Source organism: Rhinopithecus roxellana, chromosome 17, assembly GCF_007565055.1.
Source record: "Rhinopithecus roxellana isolate Shanxi Qingling chromosome 17, ASM756505v1, whole genome shotgun sequence".
Lineage (NCBI taxonomy): Eukaryota > Metazoa > Chordata > Mammalia > Primates > Cercopithecidae > Rhinopithecus > Rhinopithecus roxellana.
The window spans coordinates 2,523,233-2,550,058 of NC_044565.1; the positions used below are offsets into that span (position 1 = coordinate 2,523,233).

At 44.1% G+C, this 26,826-nt stretch overlaps 1 protein-coding gene across 1 annotated transcript in view; it reads left to right on the forward strand.

Annotated features, from left to right (window-relative positions):
- ACOXL (acyl-CoA oxidase like) overlaps nt 1–26,826 on the forward strand; it is a 371,685-nt gene that overhangs the window by 62,277 nt on the left and 282,582 nt on the right. Inside the window, 1 exon segment of the mRNA XM_030921547.1 lies at nt 19,123–19,157. Within this exon segment, the coding sequence (XP_030777407.1) occupies nt 19,123–19,157 (35 nt within the window).

Sequence of the window (26,826 nt, forward strand, 5' to 3'; positions counted from 1 at the left end):
GTCCACCCCGATCTGTTCACCATCTCTATAGTTTTGCCTTTTTGAGAATGTCATATAAATAGCATCATACAGCAGGTGGCCTTTTCAGACTGGTCTCTTTCACTTAGTAATATACATTTAAGATTCACCCAGCTGGGCGTGGTGGCTCACACCTGTAATCCCAGCTCTTTGGGAGGCCGAGCTGGGTGGATCACCTGAGGTCAGGAATTCAAGACCAGCCTGGTCCACCTGGTGAAACCCCGTCTCTACTAAAAATACAAAAATTAGCTGGGCGTGGTGGCGGGTGTGTGTAATCCCAGCTACTCGGGAGGCTGAGGCAGGAGAAGCACTTGAACCTGGAAGGTGGAGGTTGCAGTGAGCCTAGATCACGCCATTGCACTCCAGCCTAGGTGACAGAGCAAGACTCCATCTCAAAAAATAAAAAGATTCATCTATGTTTTTTCATGACTGGATAGCTCATTGTTTTTATTGCTGAATAGTATTCCACTGTATAGATGTACCACAGTTTGTCCGTTCATCCATGGAAGGATATCTTGGTTGCTTCCAGTTTTTGGTGATTATGAATAAAGCTGCTATACACATTTGTATGCCGATCTTTTGTGAAGAAAAGTTTTTTAAATCATTTGGGTAAATAACTACGAGTACTATTGATGGATTCTAAGGTAAGACTGTGTTTACCTTTGTAAAAAACTGACAAACTGTCTTCTGCAGTGGCTATATAATTTTGTATTTTCACCAGCAGTTAATGAGAGAGTGCTTGCCATTCTGGGTCCTTGCCAGTTATGGTATTGTCAGTGTTTGAGATTTTAGCCATTCAAATAGGTATGTAGTGGCACTGCACTGTTGCTTTAATTTGCATTTCCCTGATAACAAATGATGTTGAGCATCATTTCATATGCATGTTTGCTCTCTGAATATGTTTTTTTTTGGCGAGTGTCTGTTCAGATCTTTTTGCCCATTTTTTTTTTTTATAGTTGAGTTGCTTGTTTTCTTATTGTTAGTTTTAAGAGTTATTTGTATGTTTTGGATATCATTCCTTTGTTACGTATGTGTTTTGCAAAGATTTTCTTCCAATTTCTGGCTTTTTATTCTCTTAACAGTGTCATAGAGCAGAAGTTTTTAATTTTAATAAAGTCTAATTTGTTTATTTTTTCTTTCATGGATTGTGCTTTTGGTGCTGTATCTAAAAATTCATCACAAACCCAAGGTCATATAGGTTTTATCCTTTGTTTTATGATTTTGCATTTTACATTTAGGTTCTCGACCAATTTTAAGGGAATTTTGTTTAAGGTGTAAGGTTTGTGTCTATATATAAATACAATGTGTATGTGGGGATATTTCTGAGTTCTCTCTTCTGTTTCATTGACTTAGGTATCTATTCTTTTCTCCAGTGTCTTGCTGTCTTGATTACTATCGTCTTGAAATAATCTAATGTGAATCCTTCAACTTTGTTCTACTTCAATATTATTTTGGCTTTTCCAGGTCTTTTGCATTTTCAAATAAATTTTAGAATCAGTTTGCCAATATCTAGAAAATAACTTGGTGGGAACTTGATTGGGATTGTGTTAGGGTCCCAAAAAGTGACACCTTAACAACCCTGAATCCTCTAATGCATCCATATAGAATATCCTTTTGTTTATATCTTCTTTGATGTTCATTTTTAAGTCTCTTTTTCTCTCTCTTTTGTGTAATTTATATTAATGTCTTTTCAAGCTCACTGAATTTTTCCTTTTTCATTTCTATTTTGGTGTTATGCTTATTCAGTTAACTTTTATTTCCAGATACTGTATTTTTTCATTCTAAAATTTTTGCTTATTTCTTGTTTTTATCTTCCATTTCTCCTCTGAGATTCCCTATATTTTCCTTGACCTCATGGAGTATGGCAATAATATGTGCTTTAAAGCCTTTATCTAATGATTTGAACATCTGGATCATCTTTGAGTAGGCATTTACTGATGGTCTTTTATCTTGGGAATGGGTTACATTTTCCTGATTCTTTGTAAATGAGTAACTTTGGATTGTGTCTTGGACGTTATGATTGTTGTGTTTTGGAGACTCTGAATTACGTAATACTCTTCTCAAGAAAGCTGATGGTTTGTTATAGCAGGCAATCAGCCCAGACTCAAGGCCTGATCTTGAGCTTTGTCTTATCTTTTGTGGGTTCAAGTCTCAGTTCAATACTTTAAGCCTTTGCTCCATTGCTTTGAGTTTGTCCCATGCATGCAAATTTAGTGGTCAGCCTGAGATTCATCCAGAGTTCATGCACAAAATTAGGGGATCTACTCCTTCTAACCTTTCTTCTCTTGGATTCCTCCTCACACTCCAGTGACCGTGGTTGCCTTTGCTCAGTCTTCCTGGTTCCTTCAAACAGAAAGACAACAGATTTTTTTTGCAGAGTTTTAGCCACTTATACTGCAGTAGTCTTCAATTGTGTCCTGCTTTCAGGGCAAAAATCAGGAACGAACTATTAAAAAACAGGAAAGCTAGCTACCCTGTGCCGCTCTCTACTTCAAATTTGGACTTCCCTCTATAATCTATCTGCTTGGTTCTACTCTCCAGAATCCTCAGTAGTAATTTTTCTTATTTTGCCCTGACTTTATCATTTTTATTCATGGGAGGGTTGGTCTGGAGGGGGCTCACACTGCCACACCAGAAGTGGACGTCCTCCTGCTTTTTTCACTGAGCACCATTTCTTGGAGATTTTTTCCAAATTAGCATAAACAACATCCTTAATTTTTTCCCACAAATCACACGGGATTTCAATATCCTTAATCTTTTTGATAGTACATAGTAGTCCACTATAAGCAGATCCCTCCTGGTGAGCATTTATGCTGTTTGCAAGGTTTTTTGTTTTAGGGACAGGCTGCATCAAATGTCCTTGTACCTCATGCCTTTGAGGCCTTAGTGGATAAATGTCTTGGGCCCCCAGCCACAGTGGAGATTTCTCTTGGAATCCTGAAAAATATTCATTTCTTTGGGAGTAGCATGGTTTCTTTGTCCTTCTGGTTGACTGGAGGCCTGGACCATGTATCTGAGCATATCAGCAGCAGGAAGATGTGGAGGAGAGAAAGATAATGAGGGATGCTGAATATTCAGAAGTCTTAGTGATTGCAACAGAGTGCTCAGCTGAGAGGAGCTAGGCAAGTCTGATACAAAAGGACAGTGACAGCCCCAACAACCCCCAACAAATTTCGGTGGCTTTATTTAATTGCCTCTTTCCAAATTGATTGTCTATCAGCAAATAATGAAAGGGCACTGGATAAAAATATATACCATTAAAGGAAAGCTTTATCTTTTTGCTGCCCTCTCCTGTAATTCCTCTTTTTTCTTTTTTTTTTTTTTTTTGAGGCGGAGTCTTGCTCTGTCGCCCAGGCTGGAGTGCAGTGGCGCGATCTCCGCTCACTGCAAGCTCCGCCTCCCGGGTTCACGCCATTCTCCTGCCTCAGCCTCCCAAGTAGCTGGGACTACAGGCGCCCGCCACCTCGCCCGGCTAGTTTTTTGTATTTTTAGTAGAGATGGGGTTTCACTGTGTTCGCCAGGATGGTCTCGATCTCCTGACCTTGTGATCCGCCCGTCTTGGCCTCCCAAAGTGCTGGGATTACAGGCTTGAGCCACCGCGCCCGGCCAATTCCTCTTATGCAAATAACTTTTCGGAATCATTACTGAGTGTCCCTTGTTCACACACCTTCAGCATCTCCCTGTTGTCTCTAGGGTGAAAAGTACCCAATGTTTATTATTGTACTCAAGGCCTGCAATATGCCAATCCCGAATATCCCCAGGTATTCAGTCACCTTCTAGCTGTGTGACTTTAGGCAAGATCGCATGTTCTCTGAACCTCTGTCACTCCATCCACAAAATGGGAAGAGTCATGCTTCCTTCTCAGAGTTGATGGGCTTAGGTGCAGCACTTGGCACCATATTTGGCGTGTAGAAAGTGTCCAGTGGTTGCCACCCATAGGTGTGTTATTGCCCAAACCTCCTGTCTGACCCAGATTCTAATCTGAACCTTGTATTTCAGATGCATTAAATGACCAGTTTCCACACACAGAGAAGCACACTTCGTTGTTGGTGGCCATTGATTCAAAGCAATGCAGTGGTCATACTGATGTTAAAAACATGTGAGGTTAAAGTTAGAAGACATCCGGACAGCCTTCTGAGATTTGGAGATGTTGTTTTTCTCTCTTGGCTTCCCCCCCGCCCCCTTTTTTTTGTTTTAAGGAGCAATTAGGATTTTTGGTGCACATTTCATCTGGTGTACAGTTTTGGTGTATAGTCCTTTGGTGTACAGTTCACCTGTACACCAAAAGATCCTAGTCTCTTCTCAGCGGCTGGAAAGCATTTCCCACAGTTGGGTGCTCTGTTCAGATGGACTTGCTCTCCATGGTGAGATGTGGTGTGGTGGCACCAGAGCATGGGCTTTGGTGATGGCTATTTTGTTGGCTGCTCGAGCCCAGGGGGCAAATACAGACTTCATGCAGCTTAATGTGCACAGACAACTGCATAACCACATTAAAGAAGAGAAATGAAGGAAATACAAACCTGCTAATTTTAACCAACCCTCCCTGAACTCCGGCTGTGGTTCTGGCACTGGATGGAAGATGAACACACAGCCTCCAAGAGTTTGCAGGATGGTGGGAAAGGATCTGTACACAGGCACTGACACCCACGTATACCCTGCAGGAGTAGCCAGAAGAGGGATGGATAAAAGCCAGGGTGGGGCATAGACTCTCCTGGGTCATGTTGACATCTAGGGGGCTTTCTAGGATGAAAAGGAGTTTGAAAGGTGAATAAAGGTAGAAGGGCATGGCAGGTGAATGAGCTGGCATGTGGCGGGCAGTGTAACAGTGCACTGCATTTGAGGTCTGGGTCTGATGTGGTGTGCTGGATAGCAGTGAGGAGGTGGGGTGGCTGGAAGGGGCAGGTGAGGTGGCCCTAGAGTCTTGGCTTCATTATGTGACCACTGAGAGTTCCGGAGGGTTTCCAGCGGGATTCAGTGAGATCAGCTCTGAGTTCTTAGCTGGAGGAGGGCAGCTCCTTAAGAAGCTCTTGCTGAACTTCCTGTGAGAGAGAAGGCAGCACTTTCAGGGTGTTGTCAGTTGGGTTAGTGGAGAGGGGCAGAGCAGCTCAGCTGGAGACATCAGCTGACCCTAGAAAGGAAGGTGGTTGGGCATGGGGTGAGGATGAGGGGAGGAGAGGAAGGGAAGGGGAGTCACATGTTTTACTTTCAATGTGGCTATCACCTCCGTGCAGAAATGCTGATTGCTTCTGTTCTGGCTTTCTCACATTACATCTCAAGCATCTTTCTCATGTTGCTAAATAATCTCCTTAACTGCAATTTTTAATGGCAACAAAATATTGAGTTAAAAGTCTTATTATTGACTTATTATTCTCCTATTATTATTATTATTATTTGAGACAGGATCTTGCTCTGTCGCCCAGGCTGGAGTGCAGTGACGGGATCTCAGCTCATTGTAACCTCCACCTCCCAGGTTCAAGTGATTCTCCTTCCTTAGCCTCCCAAGTAGCTTGGACTACAGGCACATGCCATTGCGCCTGGCTAATTTTTGTGTTTTTTGAAGAGACAGGGTCTTACCATGTTGCCTAGGCTGGTCTCAAATTCCTGAGCTCAAGCAATCCACCTGCCTCGGCCTCTTCCTGTACTGGGATTATAGGCATGAGTCACTATGCCCAGCCTATTTTCCTATTATTAGTAGATATTTACATTATTTCAATTTTTACTTTTATACACAGGGTTCTAGTGTGCATATATGGATTTTCCTTTCCTTTAGATTATTTCCTTAGGGACAACCTAAGGGTGTCAATACTGTCGTGACTCTTTAATACATGTTGTCAAATTATGTTTTGAAAGAGCTGTGCTGATTTGTAATGCCAACAATAGTCTGCCAGTGCACTCTGCTTGCTTTGCTGGTGTTGACGATCGCCAGGCTGTCTTTTCTAGATTGAATTCCTGTAAATATCAACAATGACTAAGAGACACAGCGTATGAGCGTTGTACTATCCTTGTGCTGAGCACTTTGCATACGCCATCTCATCAGCCTTCTCAACAAGCCTGCGAGTAAGGAGCAATTGTTATCCCCAAGTTAGACCTGGGAAACTGAAGCACAGAAGGATTGAGTCATTTGCCCAAGATCACATGGTTATTCAATGGTGCGCTGGGGAGTGGAATTAAGGATGTTTCTTTGGGGAGCTCTGGGGAATCACCCACTTGTACTATCTTGCTATTTTTTTTTTTTTTTTTTGAGACGGAGTTCTGCGCTCTTGTTGTTGAGGCTAGAGTACAGTGGCACAATCTCATCTCACCACAACCTCCACCTCCTTGTTTCAAGCAATTCTCATGCCTCAGCCTCCTGAGTAGGTGGGATTACAGGCGTGCACCACCAAGCCCAGCTAATTTTGTTTTTAGTGGAGACAGGGTTTTTCCATGTTGGTCAGACCGGTCTCAAACTCCCGACCTCAGGTGATCCACCCGCCTCGGCCTCCCAAAGTGCTGGGATTACAGGCGTGAGCCACCGTGCCCGGCCTATCTTGCTATTTAAATGTCTATTTTGGGGATTTTGGATGAGGTTGAGTATTTTCCTGTATGTTTGATACTTGTTAGATTTTCTTGTTTAGTGACTTTTCCTTTTGTGTCCTTTGTAGTTTTCTATGTGCTGAACAGTTCACACCCCATCCCCACCCCCGTTTGGAGTGCCAGTGCATGATAGCGTAAGTTCAGGTGGTGAGTTTGTTGGGTCCAGGTGGTGGTCCGCACTGGTCTCCTGCCTCACTGACAGCCTTGGGGTGTGCTGATCTTCCCTTAGCTGTGTCGCTTGGCTGGGTTACTCCTTGGGAAGTTGGTTCTTTCTCTTCCGAGGAAGAGAGAGCTCCTTGGAGAATTGTCCTAGAAATATTCAGAAAGCTCAGCATGTACTATCACCAATGTAATGCCGGGTAGCACCAGGTCATAGCAGTGTCTGTAAACTATTGAGGGTGCTTTTGCTCCAGTGTCTTTGTACGGTGGCTGTTTCTTCTCTGTGTCACAGTGACCACACTTCTGTGGGACTCTTGTCTAACTGTGCCCTGCCAGGAGCCTGGTCTGAGGCAGGGGAAGGAGGAAGGCATCTTTGATTTCCCTTGCATATCTTGTGTACGTATCTGTTTTTGCCTCTATCACATCTATCACATTAGACAAATTCAGTTCTTTCCAGTCAAATCTGAAGTAACCACCTTTCAATTAAACTGACCTAAAGAATCAAACCATGAAATGGAGCCACTGTGAGCCTGTGTTTGGAGTGGGAGTGAGACAGTTATTTACAGAGATTGCGTCCTTGTTCTTTCTCTGCTTTCTTGAGCTCTACTTTTGAGTGTTTGTCCTTTTCATTCAGTGTGAATATGAGTGGAGGTGGCTGGTATTTTAATATGTCCCTGACAAAGCACTCATGTTTCAGGCTGGTAAAGACAGCATCTTAAGAGAAAAATTGTGTTCCGGTACATAAAAAGTCAAATTGTGGTTCATAGCATTTTGCAATGTAAGATTTCCTCCATGTTTTTTCTTTAGTAGATTTTTAAAATAATTATTCACTAATATCAGCTTATCTTAAAGCACTTACATCACACATTAGAGAAGAGAATAAAATATTAATGAGTGAAAGTCTTTTTCCAGCTTATCTTCTCCTGTGCAACAATTTGATATTCAGTCTTTCAGACTTCTCTCCATATAATTATATAAATAATTACCTAACATCAGGTATTGACTCAACACATATTGTACACATCTACATTGTGTCTGCAGTTCCTTCCTCTCTCCCTCCCTCTCTTTCTTTCTTTGCATAAAAATACGTGTCTCTTTCCACAATAAATCTGTATTAAAAAAAAAAAAACAAACAGCTGTGATCATACTTCATAGAAAGCTTCATCTTAGCTTGTATTCTATATTCCTGGTAGAAGGCTCAGGTTTTTTGGGTTTGTTTTGTATAAATTTTTATTGGTAAAGACAAGATAGAGAAGAAGATAAGAAATAGCTATAAAAAGGATAAGTGTTTTTCAGCAATATTTGACAAAATTCAGCACCAGTTCATAATTAAAACTCTCAGATAAATAGGAATAGAAGGGAATTTCCTTAACTTCATAAAGAACACTACAAAAAACCTACAGGTAACATTATGTTTAAAGATGAAATACTGAATACTTTCCCTCCTACAATTGGGAACAAGGCAAGGATGTCTACCCTCATCATTCTTAATCAACACAATGCTAGGGGTACTAGCCAGGGCAATAAGGCAAGGCAAGAAAATAAGAAGCATAAAGATCAGAAAAAAGACCCTATTTGCAGAATACATGATTTCTTATGTAGAAAGCCCAAGGAACCTACACCCACGCACACACACCTCCTAGAACTAATAATTGAGTTTCAGAAGGTTGTAAAGATACAAGAATTAATTGCATGTCCACATATTAGTAATCAACACAAATTAAAAACATATAATATATAAAAATAATATATACAAATATATAAAAATATAATTACTCAAAAAATACGTATAATTAACTCTAGCAAAACATGTATAGAATTTGCATGCTGAAAATTATGTAATGATGATGAAACAAACCAAAGAAGATTCAACGAAATGGAGACACATACCGTATTTATACATTGGAAGACTCCACATGATAAAGATGTCAGTTCTCCTCAAACCGATAAACAGATTTAATGCAATTCCTATCAAAATCTCAGCAAGGTTTTATGTAAATATATCCAGGATTATTCTAAAATTTATATGGGAGGGCAAAAGAATAAACATTCTGAAAAAAGAAGAATAAAGTAGGTAGAATCAGTCTACCCAATTTCAAGATGTTTTCTATAGCTACAGAAATCAAGACTGTGTAGTACTGGCAGAAAGATCTACAAATAAATCAGTGGAGCAGATTAGGCATTCCAGAAACAGACCCAAACCAACTGCCCAGTTGATTCTTTACAAAGATGGAAGAGTGATTCAATGGAGGAAAGATGACCTTTTCTAGAGACAGTGCTGGAGTGATTGAACATCCATACATGAAAAAACAAGCCTTATATAAGTCTTATACCTTATATCAAAATGACTCAAAAGGGGTCACAGACTTAAATGTAAAATTTAAAACCATAAAACTTTTAGAAAAAAAAATAGAAACCAGCCTGAGCAACATAGTGAGACCTCCTGTCTAAATAAATAATAGATAAATAAATAAAATCATCCAGATGAGATGGCACACACCTGTAGTCCCAGCTACTTGGGAGGAGTTTGAGGCTTCAGTGAGCCGTAGTCATGCCACTGGACTCTACCCTGGGTGACATAGCAAGACTCTGTCTCACTAAAAAGGAGAAACTCTTTGAGGTACAGGGCTAGACAAAGAATTCTTAGACACTACACTAAGGCATGGTCCCTTAAAGAACAAGCTAGTAAGTTGGACTTCATCAAAATACTCTTTCCCTCTGTGAATACCTTGTTACAAGGATGAAATGACAAGTACAGACTGGGAGGACATATTTACAAATCACATATCTGACAAAGGACTAGTATGTAGAATATATAAAGAACTCTCAAAACTCAACAGTAAAAGCCAAGCAATCTAATTATAAAATAGGTAAAAGAGATAAAGAGATGTTTCTCTGAAAAAGACATACAGATGGCAAATAAGCACAAGAAAAGATGCTTAATATCACTAACTGTTAGGGAAATGTAAATTAAACCTACAGTGAGATATCACTACGTATCTATCAGAATGGCTCAAATTTATAAAGTGATAACGCCAAATGCTGGTGAGGATGTAGAAAAACAGCTTCACTGGTGCATTTCTGGTGAGATTGTCAGGACTTTGGAAAACAGGTTAGCAGTTTCTTATAAAACTAAGTATGCAACTGCCGTATAACTGAGCAATTGTATTCCTGGGCATTTTCCCAGGGAAATGAAAATGTATTTTTTCCACACATACCTGAAAATGAATGTTTATATCAACTTTATTCATAACTCGTAACTCAACTGGAAATAACCCAGTTATCTTTCAACAGGTGAAAGGTTAAACAAACAGTGGTGTGTCTATACCATGGAATACACTACTCAGCAATACAAAGGAATAAAGTATTGATACACACTGCAACCCCCATGAATCTCTAGAGAATTATTCCAAGAAAGTCCAATCCTAAAGGTTACATCCTGCATGATTACATTTACATAACATTCCTGAAATGACAAAATTATAGAAACAGAGAACAGATTAGTGGTTGCCAGGGGCTAAGGAGTGGGCTGGGGAGGGAGGAAAGTAGGTGTGGCTACACACCGTTGCCATGAGGGATGCTTGAGGGGATGGAGATGTTCTGTGGCTTGACTCTATCAGGAGAGTATCCTAGTTGTGATATGGTGCCAAGTTTGTGAGCTGTCACCATTGTGAGATACTGGATAAAGGGTACCTGGGATCTCTCTCATTTCTTGGACCTGCATGCGAATCTACAATTATCTCAAAATAAACAGCTTAATTTAAAAAATCTGTTTATTTTCCCTGCAACAGATCTCCTGCACTCTTTTTAGCAGTTGCTGTTGTATTTCATGGACTACCTCATATGCTTGGGTGGAAGATTTTTTTTACTTGTTTTGTAGATTTTTGGAGGGTAAGAATTAGATCGAGGAAAAGGTAGCTGAAAGCTAAGAAGGAGAAAAAGTGTTTTCCTGTCTTTCTTTGAATGCCTTAAAACTCTCTCTGGGTCTTACACTGAAAAGCGATGTCCTTTCTTAGGTTTTGACTCTTGACTGTGACAGGGCCTGGGGGTGAGAGGGATCCACGAGCTGAGGTGAGGTCTCTCAGCTGCTGTGACAGCCCATCAGTGGCCTTGCACTTTCCTGTATTTAACGTCCCCAAATCCCCCTTGGAAATACCCTAACGTTTTTGTTATTGACCATGTTTGCGGGTGTCACATTTTTCCCCCTTAGTCCTTTTACGGTTCCTTTTCTTCTCTTTGTCCTCTTCCTCCTCTTGTGGCTGACTCTCCTCTGACTTAATAATCAATAGTGGTATTTGCCATGTAATAAGAATCACTTGAGTGATTATTTACCACTGAATGTTCCAGAGTGTGAGGTGTTCTGGGATGTAAGGGATGCACAGAATCCACAGTCATTGTCATGATAATTTCTTTTAAGGGACTTCAGCTTTCTAGGAAAACACAGTGTGTGGTTTGTTCATACTATCCATTAGCCAACCCTTCATTATCAAGAGAAGCAAAGGAACTAGAGTGCATAATTCTTTTGTTTGAAACCTAAGCCTAAGAAAAATGTATTCATTGACAAGCTGTACACAGCAGAGATGAACTACCTGGAGTGAATTCAGTGGTTCCGGAGTCTTGGTTAGCAGCCCTGGGTGTGGGGCACACACACACGAGTAAGCAACCCTGTCCTGCCATAGTCCTGGTTCACTGTGACAGATGATGGTCACTTCATAGAAATGACAAAGGTGACAGCCAATGTTCCTAAAGCCCACAACCACTGCCAGGTTCTTGCTCAAGAGCTTCCTGCCTGCTGTCTCGTGGTTAGAGTTCCCTCTCTGGAGAAGAGGTTGAGAGCAGAGCGTCCTGTGACCACCAAAGCCCCCAGCTTGTGGGACTCCATCCATGAAAAACACTGAGCAGAAGGGACCCAAGATGCCATTGCTGCAGAGACAGCAACTAAGTACTCACAACTTTTCAAGTCTGGGTAAATGAGAGACAAAGCAAGTCCTTGTGAAGTGCTCTCCATGCTTTTCAAGCAGGGTTGTAACTTTGAGTCCAAAAGGTGGTGCCTGGGTCAGGTTGTTTGTGGGGAGCAGTGAGGAATAGCAGTATAATGGGTCTTAGATTTTCAGTCATTTGGGACCTAAAGACTTAAAAACAACCTGCTTCCTTAGGTGAAACAACCACTGCCTAGGTTTCAATGTTAGTTCTATGTTGATTTCCGTTGATTTAACAATTTGTCTTTTACATCAGCTTTTGAAAATTTCAGGTATGGATTACTAGGTTTCCAGCAAATCTGGAAAGAGCCTACATATTATATTTATCTCTTTTTTTAACTTAAGTGTGGCTTTTTCTTTAATTTCTTTTTTTAAAATTTAATTCCAAGGGATAAAGGAAGGGTAACATCGTAAAGTAAACTCCATAGTGAAAATACGTTGCTGCTTTTCCTCCTCTTCCCTGTCTTGTATTTTTCCTTTTTTGGTGGGAATGACAGAAAGGAGCATAGAAAGGTGAGGGTGCTGCAGCCTGGTGAGGCTCCAAGGCTTGCCCTTGGCCTTGAGGAAGCTGGCTCCATCCTTGCTTGTCAACAGCACCATCCATCTCAGCAGAGTGCAAACACCTCTCCCTGCTGGTCTCCTGTGAGCACCAGGAGGCCTCATCTCCTCCAGACCTGCCAGTGGGCCTGAACTCGTGGTGATCATGATATGCCTGAAGTTGAGTATAGAACATTGAAATGACATTAACAGGACATGAAATGCAAAAGACTTCACTTTGGGCTGTGTAGTCATTATCTGGCAGCTAATGAAAGCTTTGTCATTACCACGCAGGTTGCTCAGTTCTTTCTATACATCATCTCATTCACTGCCTCTCAAACTTGACTCTTGTAGAACCAGCTGGAATGCCCAAGTTTGTGACTCAGTAGGTCTGAGTTTGGACCTGATAATTTGCATTTCTCACAAATTCCCAGGGGAGACTGATACTGCTGGTCCTTGTTTTTGAGGTCAAACTTAATCTGCCTAAAACAACCCTGTGGAGTAGATAGCATAATCCTTATTTCACAATGAAGAAACAGGCTGGAAAGGTCGGGGATTTGGCCACAAAACTCACTGTTACTTCCACCAGCATCTCTAAGCATCATTAGTTTATCAGCAGAAGTAGCAAGTACCTGAGAAAGTTCTAGGAAGACATCTGTGGCAGAGACCCAGTGAGCTGTGGTGGGTGTGATGGGGTTTGAGAGTTAGGCCCATGGAATCAGTAAGATCTGGGGTGATGCCTGGGGACGATCAGCCTTGGAGGGGGCTGTTGGGGGTAGTGTGCTGGTCTTGCTTGTTTTCATGAGAGAGCAGTGCTAGAAGGAGACCTGGGAAGGGATTACAGAAATCTGTCCTGTGGATCACTTTCTTCCAGTCTTCATGTCCTTGCTGCCAGCATCTCATGGCCCTGTTTGGGTGGTATTCTGTGGGCGCCGTGGCCCTGTTTGGGTGGCATTCTGTGGGCGCCGTGGCCCTGTTTGGGTGGCATTCTGTGGGCGCCGTGGCCCTGTTTGGGTGGCATTCTGTGGGCGCCGTGGCCCTGTTTGGGTGGCATTCTGTGGGCGCCGTGGCCCTGTTTGGGTGGCATTCTGTGGGCGCCGTGGCCCTGTTTGGTGGCATTCTGTGGGCGCCGTGGCCCTGTTTGGGTGGCATTCTGTGGGCGCCGTGGCCCTGTTTGGGTGGCATTCTGTGGGCGCCGTGGCCCTGTTTGGTGGCATTCTGTGGGCGCCGTGGCCCTGTTTGGGTGGCATTCTGTGGGCGCCGTGGCCCTGTTTGGGTGGCATTCTGTGCGCCCCGAGGCCCTGTTTGGGTGGCATTCTGTGCGCCCCGTGGCCCTGTTTGGGTGGCATTCTGTGCGCCCCGTGGCCCTGTTTGGGTGGCATTCTGTGCGCGCCGTGGCCCTGTTTGGGTGGCATTCTGTGCGCGCCGAGGCCCTGTTTGGGTGGCATTCTGTGCGCGCCGAGGCCCTGTTTGGGTGGCATTCTGTGCGCGCCGAGGCCCTGTTTGGGTGGCATTCTGTGCGCGCCGTGGCCCTGTTTGGGTGGCATTCTGTGCGCGCCGTGGCCCTGTTTGGGTGGCATTCTGTGCGCGCCGTGGCCCTGTTTGGGTGGCATTCTGTGCGCGCCGAGGCCCTGTTTGGGTGGTATTCTGTGCGCGCCGTGGCCCTGTTTGGGTGGTATTCTGTGCGCGCCGAGGCCCTGTTTGGGTGGTATTCTGTGGGTGCTGTTGCTCTATTTGAGTGCTGTTGTGTGTGTGCTGTGGCCCTGTTTGAGTGGTATTCTGTGTATGCCGTGGCCCTGTTTGAATGGTAATCTGTGCATGCGTTATTATTATTATTATAAAATATTATTATTATTATGTAATAAAATATTATTATTATTTTACAAGATCCACGAAGTCTACGTGGTGCTTTATAGGGCGTATCTGGCTACAGCTGGTGTACTTCTGGGTGTTTTATGGTCCTGTTTGAGTGGAATTCTGTGGGTGCTGTGGCCCTGTGTGCATGGTATTCTGTCCATGTCATGCCACTTCTTCCCTTCACGTTTCTTTTTCCATATTTTCTGTGAAAAGGGGATAAGAATAGTAAAAGCATACAGAAGAAAAACAAATACCAATTTCTTTTAGTGTTTATTTTGTGATGTACATTTCTTTAGGCCTTTGAAATGAAAAAAGGAAAAGTAAAGAAAAAGCTTCCCACAAGTATGGGAAAGGGAGGGAAGCCTTGGAAGAAATAGGCAGGCTCTTTCGAGATTTGTTACCTACGCAGAGGTTCAGATCTGCAGACCTGCGTATAAGCTTGGCAGCAGGCAGGGTGCAAGGCAGGTTGCAGGCGGGCAGCCCCCTCACCAAATCCTGTTGACATGTTTTGTTTGGCTTGAATCATATTTGAAAAATATTCAAGTTAGTTTAAAACGTGGAAATTTTCATAATAAAAAACCCCATTATCCAGCTTTCCTTGAAGAATTGGAGTGCTGGCATCAGGCTGCTGGTGGGTTGGTGGCCTCCTCTGTGAAAAGACCTGGCTCCTAGGTCATGGCCCCTCCAGCATGGGGCAGGGGCTCTGGAGCGTGCCGCTGTCCCCGACCTAGAAAGTTCTGGACTTGGACTTGGAGCTGGGAGACTGGAGCTGGTGCTTCCTGGTCTCTCCTCTTCACCTGCTCTTGGCAGCCGTGTGTGAGGGAGCACATCTTCACCATGAGGTCCAGGGTACCTGCAAAAGATCAGATTGCCAGTGACATAGGGACACAGGGACCCTTGGTCAAGTGGGCATTTGGGAAGTGGTGCTTGGTAGCAATCGTGAGCGTGTAAGGGACTCTCTTTGCTGCCTTCTAAGATAGTGTAAACCATTCCTTTCTTAAAAAAATTATAATGTGTTTTAAAAAAATGTGTTTTAAAAAATTATTATTATTATTTTACAAGATCCATGAAGTCTACGTGGTGCTTGATAGGGCGGATCTGGCTACAGCTGGTATACTTCTGGGTGTTTTATGGCAAATTATTCTCAGATTACCCTTTAATGCAGGAAGGTCTGCCTGTTGTCTGAGCTCCCTGGGTCATATGGAAACCCCTCCAACTTGATGCAAAACAGCTGCCTCAGTCAGCTGTTCCAAAAAAGGAGCATTTTCAAGCCGAAGTGGCAGGAAAAATTGTGAAATGTTGAATTACTCTTTCCTTGCCATTGAAATGTGATTTAATTTTGATACTAACAAATTGTGTAAATCTAAAATGAAGTACTCGGAATGGAGTTTGTTAAGTGTGTTCTGGCAATACTTACAGTATGTCCTAGGGGTGGGGGTGTTCCCCAGGGAGGGCAGCACAAAATTCCGTTGACCTCCATGTCCCAGGACCTCAGTCCGGCTGGGCCAGGGTCAGGGGCCAACCCATGGTCCTCCCTCCCCTCTCTCTTCTGGGTCCCTGCTGAGACCAGCAACAAAGAGGTCAATTGTCTGAGGCCTCCTTTTGTCTGAGGGGCTCCATGAGCCTCTCTAAATGCCAAAGTGTATCCATGCACGTGGGTGAGTGTGTGTATGCACATATGAGTGAGCATGTGTGCACATGTGCTGGTACACACGTGTGTGAATGGAGTGTGTGTGCTTGCATATGTACGCATGTATGCACGTGTGAATAAGCATGCACACAAGCACTAAAAGACTGTACGTATGGTGCATGTCTGAATGTGGATGAGTGTATGTGTGTGTGCCTGCATGTGTGCACATGTGCAAATGTGCATGTGTATACCAGTGTGCATATGTGTGTGTGCAGTGTACATGTGTGTGGGGTGTGTGTGTGTGCATGTGTGTGCACACACACAGGCAGTGGTGAGACTTGCTTAAAGCGTTTCTGAGTTGCTGATGCATCAGAGCAGGGCGAGGGGCTTTGGAAAGGCCTGACTAGATGATGGAGGTTCCTAAGGCCAAGGAGGAAAAGCATCTCATCTCTCAGCGGATCACATAGTTGCCTTTACCTGGCATTTGCTATGGTACAGAAACCCCAGAGAGTCTTCTACCTCCCCTGCTTTCTCTGTAGGAATGAGGAAGAGTAGACATATGGAAGCTTCTTACACAGCTCATTTGCCTCATTGGTCTGTTGCAACCTGGGACTTCAAGGGAAGACTCACAAGAACTTTTCTACACTGTTCCAGCCTCTATTCAGGCCTTCCTCATTGGACCCAGTGCATTCTGTGTGACATTTCAGCCATGTTTCCAGAATTACTGTGAAATACCCTGTTCCCATCCACCCTGGAAGCGGGTTCCCACATAGTACGGAGGCTTTGCCCCTTCCCCAGTTGTCGTGTGCCCTTGCAGGTCCTGTTCATGCAGAGGCCTGCCAGGAGCCCTGGCTGCTCTGTCGTTTGGTTTGAGCCATCCCTGTCCATTGGAGTTTCCTTGATTCACACCTCCTTCCTTAATAAGGTGTCCTTTTAAGAATGACAATAAAACATATTTTATTCAGAAGCCGGGAAAAGACTCATAAAAACCCTTCATTGAAATTCACCTTTGTGAAAGATTCATCTCCCAGCCCCCTTTAACCAGCACAGCTGTCATGAATAACTTTTTCTGTGTGTTTTTTTTTTTTCTTTTTGTCCCTCCCACCCCATTTCCTCTCCCTGCTCCAGCAAGGGCTTATCTTTCAACTGTGGAAAAGCCACCAATTAAACTGTACTCCAAAGCTTATCAAAATATTCAGTCAGTAAAATTATCTTATAATTAGCCTCACTGTAAGCCAGAACGTTTTAATCCCAGGAAACGTAAAGTCATCCGGCATTTGAAATCTGTAAATTGCTCATCCTGACCTTCTGTGCACAGCTTCTGCTTTTATTTCTTTCCCAAAGTAATTTCTTGCTTGTTCTTCAAATTCTTGATTGGCTCGGAGGCATCTTCCTCTTCTGTTTGCTTAAGTTGCAAAGAAAACTTACTGCTAGTTGAGATAGAGAATTGAAAAGTTCAGGTGAGGGTGATATGCAGTCCACCAGATTTTATATATTTCATGCCTTCACTTTTAGCTGTTCTTTTTGCAAACACAAGCCCCTGATTGCTACTGGCTTGCCCTCGTTGGTCCCGTACTTTGGATGCCTGCAGTGATATGCATGGCTGAATTATTCTGGAGCCAAGGTATTCAAACAGTATCTGGGGGTTCTGCAGGACGTCGAGCTGGGCAGGGGCATTGGACTTTTTATTTCAACCATTTCTCTTCTCATAGCTCTCCCTGCCCTTTCACCCTCTCAGCCTGGGGATCCTCCTGCCGTCTTGCACCACCTGGGACAGCATCATGAATGTTACCTCCCCACCCAATCCTATTCGGACCAACATCAAGGGAACCATAAGTGATGTTTGGGAATCTTAAGGTTAAGGTGCAACTTAGACTTTGGCTACAGAAATGATATTCAGATGATGCTTAGGTTCTTTTTTTTTTTTTTTTTTGAGATGGAGTCTCACTCTGTCACCCAGGCTGGAGTGCAGTGGCGCAATCTTGGCTCACTGCAACCACCACCCATCAGGGTTCAATGATTCTCCTGCCTCAGCCTCCCGAGTAGCTGGGATTACAAGTGCCTGCCACCGCACCTGGCTAACTTTTTGTATTTTTAGTAGAGAGGGGATTTCACCATCTTGTCCAGGCTAGTCTTGAACTCCTGACCTCGTGATCCACCCGCCTCGGCCTCCCAAAGTGCTAGGATTACAGGCATGAGCCACCACATCTGGCCAATGCTTAGGTTTTTAACTGTTCTGAGCCTTCTTAAACTAGTCTTGCCGTAGGTACAAGTGGGCTAGTGAAACTTACACAGGCATGTTTGACTTGGTCATCACTTGTTGCATGATGAAACATTTTGAAAGTTCCCAAAACTCATTGAAAAACTAAATTTTGGAATGTACTAACATTTCGATAAACAGAGTATTGCCTGTATATAGTGCTAGCAGTGGTAGTTATTATTTATAGATTTTTTCCTATCTGTCACACAGTAGGCATACACATACACACAGAGAGATACAAACACACAAATATATAAAAATTGCTTATCCTTACATTAATTCTGTGAGAAAGTAATTATTTTGCCCATTTTACAGTTGGGAAAATTGAGGCTCTGACAGTTTCAGTAACTTGCTGATGCAGCTGAACTTGACTGGCTGGCCTGACCCTTGTAATCCCTTCTGTGAACTAGCCAGGGCCCGTGCCATATGATTTGACCCCCACTTACGCCTGAGAGGTTTCCTCATCATCCCTGCAGAGTAAGAGGAAATCACAGCTTCACCTCAACCTCCACTTGATGCAGCGCCCAGCAATTGCATGCACCATATCTTGATGTCACGTGTATTTCAGGCTCAATTTATTTGCTGACCTCAGAGCTGAGACTTGTCTGCCTTGAGCTTATGGGATCGGTGTGAAGGCTGTGATGATCCCCATAGGGAGACTCTGGCCCAGGTGGCCTGGGCTCTACTTGGTGTTCTTATGGTAGGAGATAGAGGGGGGACCAACTCCCAGGATCCCACCATGTATGGGCATGTTCTCCTAATGCCAACCTTGGAATCAGCTACATGCTGTAATCCCATCCTTTCACAAGTGTGTCTCGGAGCTAAAAGACCCTTATTTTGGAAACTATTCCTATTGAGAGACACCTCCTGTCTAATCCACAACTAAATAATTTACGCCTCTTTAAGACTCTTTCAAAATACAAATTATCTTTAAAAGCTAAGATGAAACTAAATATCCGTCATTAAAATGTGTTATTTTTGAAGCATTAGCTGTAGGGCATTTTAGAAAATCTTTAAAACATAATTGGCCATATCAAGTTAATTTTCTTGCGTGAATTCTGCATGTTCTTGATATTACTTAATTTGTTTTTCTCTCTTTTTAATTACAGCTTGGGTTGACGATAGCCATTCGCTATAGCCACAGGTAAATGTTTACATTTTTGTTTCTTTTAAGAATTATCCTTAGCAGTTTATAGCTCTTGGTTTGCTTATGCCTCAGATTTTGAGGGGTTTTTTTGGTGAGTGCTTTCCTGTGACGTCAGTGTCACAGATGGAATTGTTCTAGTTGCTTGATTGGCAAGAGCACATTGCTGTTTAGAGGAACGAGATCTTTGTGAAAACATGGTGGTAGATAGCACATTTATTTTAAAACAAACAACAAAAGGGATATTCTAGGGCATGACACGGAAGCACTATCTGGGTAATGTTCTCCCTCTTAAAGAGTGAGACACTCTTAGGGTGTCTCTGAAAACGGGGACGCCCCGCATGACAGGTGAATCCCAGCAGAGAGAAACCCAGCAAGGGCTTCTCTGTGAAGCCCTCGCCACCCCTCATGCCAGGCCTCTCTCTGTGTCTTAGGATGTCTGACAATGGCAAAAAGCCCTATTTTTGTCTTGCTTCGTGATTTCTGCCTTGGTCCCAACTGTATCACGCTTATGAAAAATGTTTGTTTGTTGCGTTCGTATCAACACAAGTAACAAAGAAACCTTTGCATGTGTCAAAATGCATTGAGATGTTAAAGTCAGATCCGGCCCCAGTGGAGGGGTGATAAGCAGGATCCTTCCTGTCCTTACGAAAACTGTGCTCACAGCCTCCAAAGTACCACCCTGTGGTCATAAGCTTCGGGCTTGAGGACATCTGCTCAGCTGCCCACAAACAACCCAAAGTCACCTGATTTCAGAATAAGTCTGCCTCCTAAAAACGCTCATAACAAGTGTATACATGGTTTCAATATACATGTGAATTGGGCAATCACAGGCAATTCCTGAGACCTAGAAGCTGCGGGGGAGCCATGTAGGTTATAGCAGGAAGAGGGCAGGAGAGGACTCGAACCCTTGGAATGAGCCTGTGGGGAGAAAGGTTCTCATGTGGGACATTTCTGGACACCTGTGAAAGAAATTGCTCCAGAGAGGCTCAAGATCCTGCAGGGGAAAGAAATACATTTTCTTGGCCCATTGCTAGGGGCACGGCTGAGTCCCCATACGAAAGACAGATTAACTAGAGAAAGCATGCAAATTTATTTAATAGAAGTTTTACATAAAATGGGAAATAAAGACCCCAAGTAACGGAGAAACCTGTATGTTTTTAATGTTAGTTTGATGGAGAAGTGCACAGTTGTAGAGATGGATAATTGGGCAAAGCAAGTATGATCTAATGGTGATAAACTGGGTGGGGAGTTGGGGACTTAACAAACTTAGCCTGTTGGTTCAGATTCTGTGGTCCTGTGTCTTCAGAGATAAGTATGTTTCTTTTCTCTGGGTATATGGATACTACCTCTCAAATGAGAGTTTTGTGGCCTGTATCAGGGGAGGAGGGGAAGGGGAAGGTGAGAGTGACCTTCCTGCTTCTGCTGTTTTCTCAAATGCCAAGGTGCCGGTTTTTAGTGTAGTGTGTCCTGAACCCCATCAATTGTTTGTATGTTTCCGGTCCTGTGCGTGCCTGATGCATGCCCACGACAAAAGTGTGGCGTCCTGCAGAAGGGTCCTCTTCCCTTGTAACACCCGCCAGGCTGCTGCAGCTGCTGAGGCACACAGCTGCGACACACTTAGGAAGAAGCATGGCGCGCACACAGACCCCTAAGCCTAAAACCAACTGTGTGTGTGGTATGGTGGGGTGCGGTGGGTATGGAAGTGCTCTCTCCGGAACTTGCAGGAGCCTCTTTTTCTAGAATGTTCTCAAGGTAGACTGCTCCAGAATGAGGACAGCTAAGATCTCGCTCTAGTTGAGAGACAAGCATACTCTTCCCCATGATGTCTCACTATGTTGCAAGGGCTGGGTTTGAACTCCTAGACTCAAGCAATCCTCCTGCCTTGGCCTCCCAAATTGCTGGGATTACAGGAGTGAGCCGCCACGCCTGGTCAAGGTAGGCTTCTGAGAGGAAGGAAATCTTAAACCATCCTCATTCCTGTAAAGTGTAAAAGTGGCAGGGAAGCCCATCTGACTCAGGCAGATGCCCCTGGGAGGCTGATAACATGGGTCTCTCAGAACACATAGTCTTTAAATTGCTGTCTGGCATTGCTGTGGAGGAGAAGCAGAGTTTGGGGAGAGCATGGAGGTGTGGGGTGGATCCTGGCGACTTCAGATTGCTTCTGTAGTCCTACTAGTTCAGCCTTGACCCCAAACTTAGAACCTCCTCCTCAAACAAGCCCTGCAGAGAATTGGACAGAATGCAAAGAGGAAGTTAGCAGCTGTCTGTCGCACATGAGCTTGCTTCTTTAGGCTCCAGCCCCCACTTTCTGCGCTCTGCTGTCCCCAGGAGACATCCTAGCACATGTGGCTTCCCCCTGCTGTGTTTCCAGAGATGTTTGTCTCCAGGCTGTCCTTATAACCTTTAAGGTGTTAAGTGCGGAGCAGTTAACAAATATCATGGATATTTACGTAAGTGCAACAATAAACAAACAAAAATCTTGGTAAGTGGGAGAAGTAACAACCGAAAGTGATGAGATTGAGGGAGGGAAAGGGAAGACATCTCAGGAGATGGTCCAGGGTCCTTCGCCATCTACCTTGGGATCTGGGGACCAGGGAGTGAGTGGTAGCCCAGTGAAGCCAGTATTCACAAAAAGGCTGCCTGCAGCAGCTGGTGTCATCTGTAGAAGAGTCTGAAGACTTTGGGTGCAGAAAGAATGATTAGAAAGTGACTGCAGTAACTCAGAGACAGCATGAGGACTTTCTAGGCTTGGCTGGGCCTCTCACAAAATATGAATGTCTGATTCGCACAAGCCAAGCTGGGGAGAGTTATGAGGAACCTGTGACCTGGTCACGGACTGACGTCTTCAGTACTGTGGAAATGGAGAAGGGATGATCGAAGGGTTGTGTTTTCCGAAATCTAAGGAATTCTGAGTTTAAAATTCTGGAAAGTACAACAACATTTGTAAATTTGTGATGGGGACAAACCTACCTTCTGGGAAATCCCCATGTTCCCAGAACTGATGGCACTTCACAAGGTGTCACTGAAGAGCTGTTTGCATGTCAGGTTTCTTCTTCCCCTCGGGCACAGGAGGACCTGGTCTTTCCTCTAAGAAGCCTGCAGGTCACCCTGTGACTCTTCCTTTTTTTTTCTTTTCTTTTTTCTTTCTTTTTTTTTTTTTTTTTTTGACACAGAGTCTTGCTCTGTCATCCAGGCTGGAGTGCAATGGTGTGATCTTGGCTCACTGTAACCTCTGCCACCCGGGTTCAAGCAATTCTCATACCTCAGCCTTCTGAATAGCTGGGATTGCAGGCACCTGCCACCACGCCCGGCTAATTTTTGTATTTTTAGTAGAGACAGGGTTTCACCATGTTGGCCAGGCTGGTCTCGAACTCCTGACCTCAAGGAATCTGCCCACTTTTGCCTCCCAAAGTGCTGAGATTACAGGTGTGAGCCACCGCACCTGGCCACCGTGACTCTTCTGCTCCCTTTTACACCTAGCCTGGCCACCTACCTCTCCCCTCATCTGGCAGGAGGAAGATGAGGGATGTAGGTTTCTGGTGGAGTCCCCTCTTTAAAAATCCTATTTGCTTGTTTGGACTGGCTGAAACTTCTAACCTTTTGTTGATTACTTTTTTCGTGTGTGGTGAAATATGCCTAACATAAAATCAGCCATTTGTTTTAGTCTGTTTGTGCTGCTATAACAAAATACCATAGACTGGGTACTTTATAAAGAACAGATTTATTTTCTCAAGAGTCCTGGAGGCTGGGAGGGCCAAGATGAAGGCACCAGCACATTCAGTTGTCTGGTGAGGGCCTGGTGTCTGCTTCCAAGATGGTGCCTTGTTGCTGCAGCCATGGGCAGGGAGGAGTACTGTGTTCTCACGTGGCAGAAGGGAGAAGAGCAAGAGGGGAAGGCTTCATGAAGCCTCTTTATAAGGGTCTTCATTTCATTCCTGAGGGAGGAGCCCTCATGGCCTAATCACCTTTTAAAGGCCCTACCTCTTAATACCATCATGTTGGCCGTTAAGTTTCAACACCTGAATGTTTGAGGGAACACATGCAAACCCTAGCACTATTTTAACCATTTTTAAGTGTATAGTTTAGTGGCATTAAGTACATTCCCACTGTTATGCAATCAACACCACTGTCCATCTCCAGAACTTTTTCAACATTGCAAACTGTAACTCCATACCTATTAAACAATACGTTTCCTTCCACAGTTCCTCTCCAGTTCCTCACAGCCACCATTTTACTTTTTGTCTCTATAAATTTGACTATTCTAGGGACTTTCTATTAGTGGAACAATATAGCATTGGCCTTTTTGTGACTACCTTATTTTACTTAGCATAATTCTTCAAGATTCTTGCATATTGTAGAATGTACCAGAATTTTATTCCTTTCTGTGGAATAATATTCCATAGCATGTGCAGGCCACGTTCTGCTTATCCATTCATCCATCAGTGGACACATGGGTTGCCTCCACCTCTTTGCCATTGTGAATAATGCTGCTGTGAATTTGAATATACAAATACCTCTTTGACACCCTGGTTTCAGTTCTTTTGGGTACATGCCCAGAAGTGGAATTCCTGAATCATATGGTAATTCTAAGTTTAAGTTTTTGAGGAGTGGCCATACTGTTTTCCTGTTGATTACCGTTTTCCTTGTCATGTTGACCCCAAACCCAGATGCCAGAGTTGAGGGAAGGGGTCCTCTTTGTGAGGGTAGGGATACTTTTGGCATCAAGATTTGACGCTTTAGATTCTAAATCTAAGACCATATTTGGAATTTGGAAGCAGACCAGATCTGCTTCCAAAATTCTAACATGGGCGTCAGGACCAAGAGAGATGGTGGAGAAAACCCCAACAGACTCCTTTAGTAGGTGGAAGAGGGGATGAAGGAACGGGGGACAGGAAAACATGGTTCCAAAATGACAACATTGGGAGGATGGGTTCACTCTTGAAGAAGAATGGATTTGGGGGCCTTAAAGGAGATGAATGTGGAGAAGAGGGAAAGAAGTCACTAAAATCCTGTAACCTGGGCCAGCCAGCAGTGCCTCTCAGACTGCTGCAGAAACGGAGGGGCAAGATTGCCTCAGAGCTAGAGGGGCTCTTGTGTGGCGACAGAGGACTTGAGGCCCGAAGGAGGCCTGATTTTGTCTGCGTGCATATGCAGTGGTGTTTCAGCTGTTAAATCTCCTTTATTCAAATGAACAGTGTTCAGGGTGAGACCATCCCCCTGCATGTGAGCATGGAAGTATGCATACACACACACACACACACACACACACACACACACAGAGTCTAACACATGCCCACCCCAGCCACTTCCACTGCTGCTCCCAGACATCTCTAACTCTTGCTAGACCAGTTATTCCAGATCTGTCTGTTGTATAGAGGGGTGTGTGTGTGTGTGTGTGTGTGTGTGTGTGTGTGTGTGTCTTCATGTGGGCATGTGGGTAGGGAGCTGAGGAGTCAGGAAGTGGAGAAAGAATCATCATATTTTGATGGTATAAATGTACCAAGCAAGGAGAGCCTCTGCCATGACTACCTGCATGCTTAACAACAGGTCCTGCTTATGTTTTGTTTATTATCATGGCACTTTAATTTATTTTTGTAAAGTCAAGCCATTTTCACAGAGTGGAAAATTGTCTCTTGATGTTCATTCCCCACTGTTTGGCTTGAGGTTTTTGGGTGGAATCCACACAGTGGTGACAGGTGGGTAACCCCCAGAAGTGCCCTTTGCAGATAACAGCTCTCGGGGCCCCATCACCTACACAGTGGGGAACAATTTCCCCACTGTGTGGGTGTTTTGTTTTTTTTCTCTTTTTACAAGATTGAAAGAGAGTTTAGATCTTCTTCCTGCCTGACCCAGTGCAGCAGAGGGAAGAAGGCTGCTCCCTCCTGGTGAGTACCCCTGGGCCAAGATAAAAGAGGAAACGGGCTCAGAGGTGAGCATCTCATCTTTGGCTCTCGCTTGTCTGATACTGGAGAGAACACGTGAAGTAAGAGCGTGGAATTTTTGCACGTGCCACCTATGCTTGTATTTCTAAGAAGAGCTCATAAAAGTAGAGGATGAGAGCAGTGAACTCACTCCTAACAGAATGATTTTGCTTTGTGTTTTTGCTAGTTATGTTTCTTTAATAAATGAAGAAGGAAGCAAATTTTCCATTTGATTCTGTGATAGTTAAATAGAGGTTCACAGAGGTGTGACTCTTCAGCAAAGTCTAAACGCAGTTCTTCCCCACAACTGACTTCTCTCTATTGGTTTCTCACCTAAGAAAGGCTAAATTTGGTATCCCGTTCAGGTCTGTGCCCAAACCTAATATGGGAGTTATAGTCACCAGCCCCGTAAGAGGCCCTGGCATCCCTCAAGGGCTGGAAGGGGAAAGAGAGTTGGGGAACCTGCGTGTGATTGAACTGCACACAGTGTGGCCGTCCCTGAGCTAGACTATTGGAGGCCTGTCCTTACCACAAAGCACAGACCCGGGGTGATTAAGCAGTCATTCTGAGACTGTGCTCGTGTTTTTGTTTAGAATGAGCCCAGATGGCCTAGCAAGAAGTGAAGGGGTCGTGTACTTTTCTGTTCTGATTTAGATTAGAAGCAGAATTTGAAGTTCATAGACGAATCAGAATGCTTATTGAATGAAAAGGCAGCATCAATGAGCAAATGAAATCGCCATCTTGAAATACAAAAGGGAGGAAAAGACTAGAACCACGGCCATCAGGCCTATTGGATTTTGATTTTAAGTGTTGGCAAATACCTAGCAACTCCATTTGGGGCTGGTTTGATCTTGTGGAGACAGCTGAGGAGACTGTTGTTCTCCAGATTTTGTAAAAATAAACAAAACTGCCCTTCTGCCCTTTTTTCCCCTTCCAGGGAATAGTCGTTTCTGTCACTGAGGCTCTCTGGTCGACTGTTCCATCTGTCTCTTTTTCAAACTTCGCAGTGAGGCTCCAACCAGATATACACAGGGTTGCCAAGAAATTATTCAACCCCAATGGTATAATCTTAAAACAAAGCCATCTTTTGGATGGTTGCATTTTTGATGGTCTTAACACAAAATATTGCCCCTAAAGGGCAGCCTATGGATATTCACGGGGTGCCCAAGTCACATGCTTTTCCTTAGTGAGACCCTTGAGGGCTGAGGGTGGTTGTCGCCATCTCATGGCAGAGTGTGGCATGGGGCTGTAGATTTGCTAGGAGAAGGGTAAATGCCCTTCAGGGTCCAGGGGTTAATGTAGCGGATGGATGTGTCTTTTCTGTGCCTCTCCTATTCCTCTTTAGTCCTCTGTTTCCTTTGGGTTGGTGGCCTTGTCCTTTAGGTGCCTTCTGCTCTGACCGCGTGGTCGTTTCCCAGTCAAACCTGCTCTTGGCATGTCTGCTGCCATGCCCACAGGGTGGTCTCCAGGGAGCCTTCTGCCTGCTGGCCAGAGGATCTTTCTCAAACACAGATCTGACCTTGCCCCTCCCACTAAGAAGCCCCCTTGGGCTTCCCTGCGTAGAGAGCAGAATCCTGACCTGTAGCACTGACCTGACCTCCCAACCACTGTCTCCTCACGCTGAGCCTCTTGCCACATCCACCCTGGCTTTTGCTATTTCCCATGGAAAATTAACTTCCCTTCTTTCTCGCAGACCAGTGAACTCACCCTCCAACAGCCCCCTTTTCTCATCTCCTTTTCAGGTC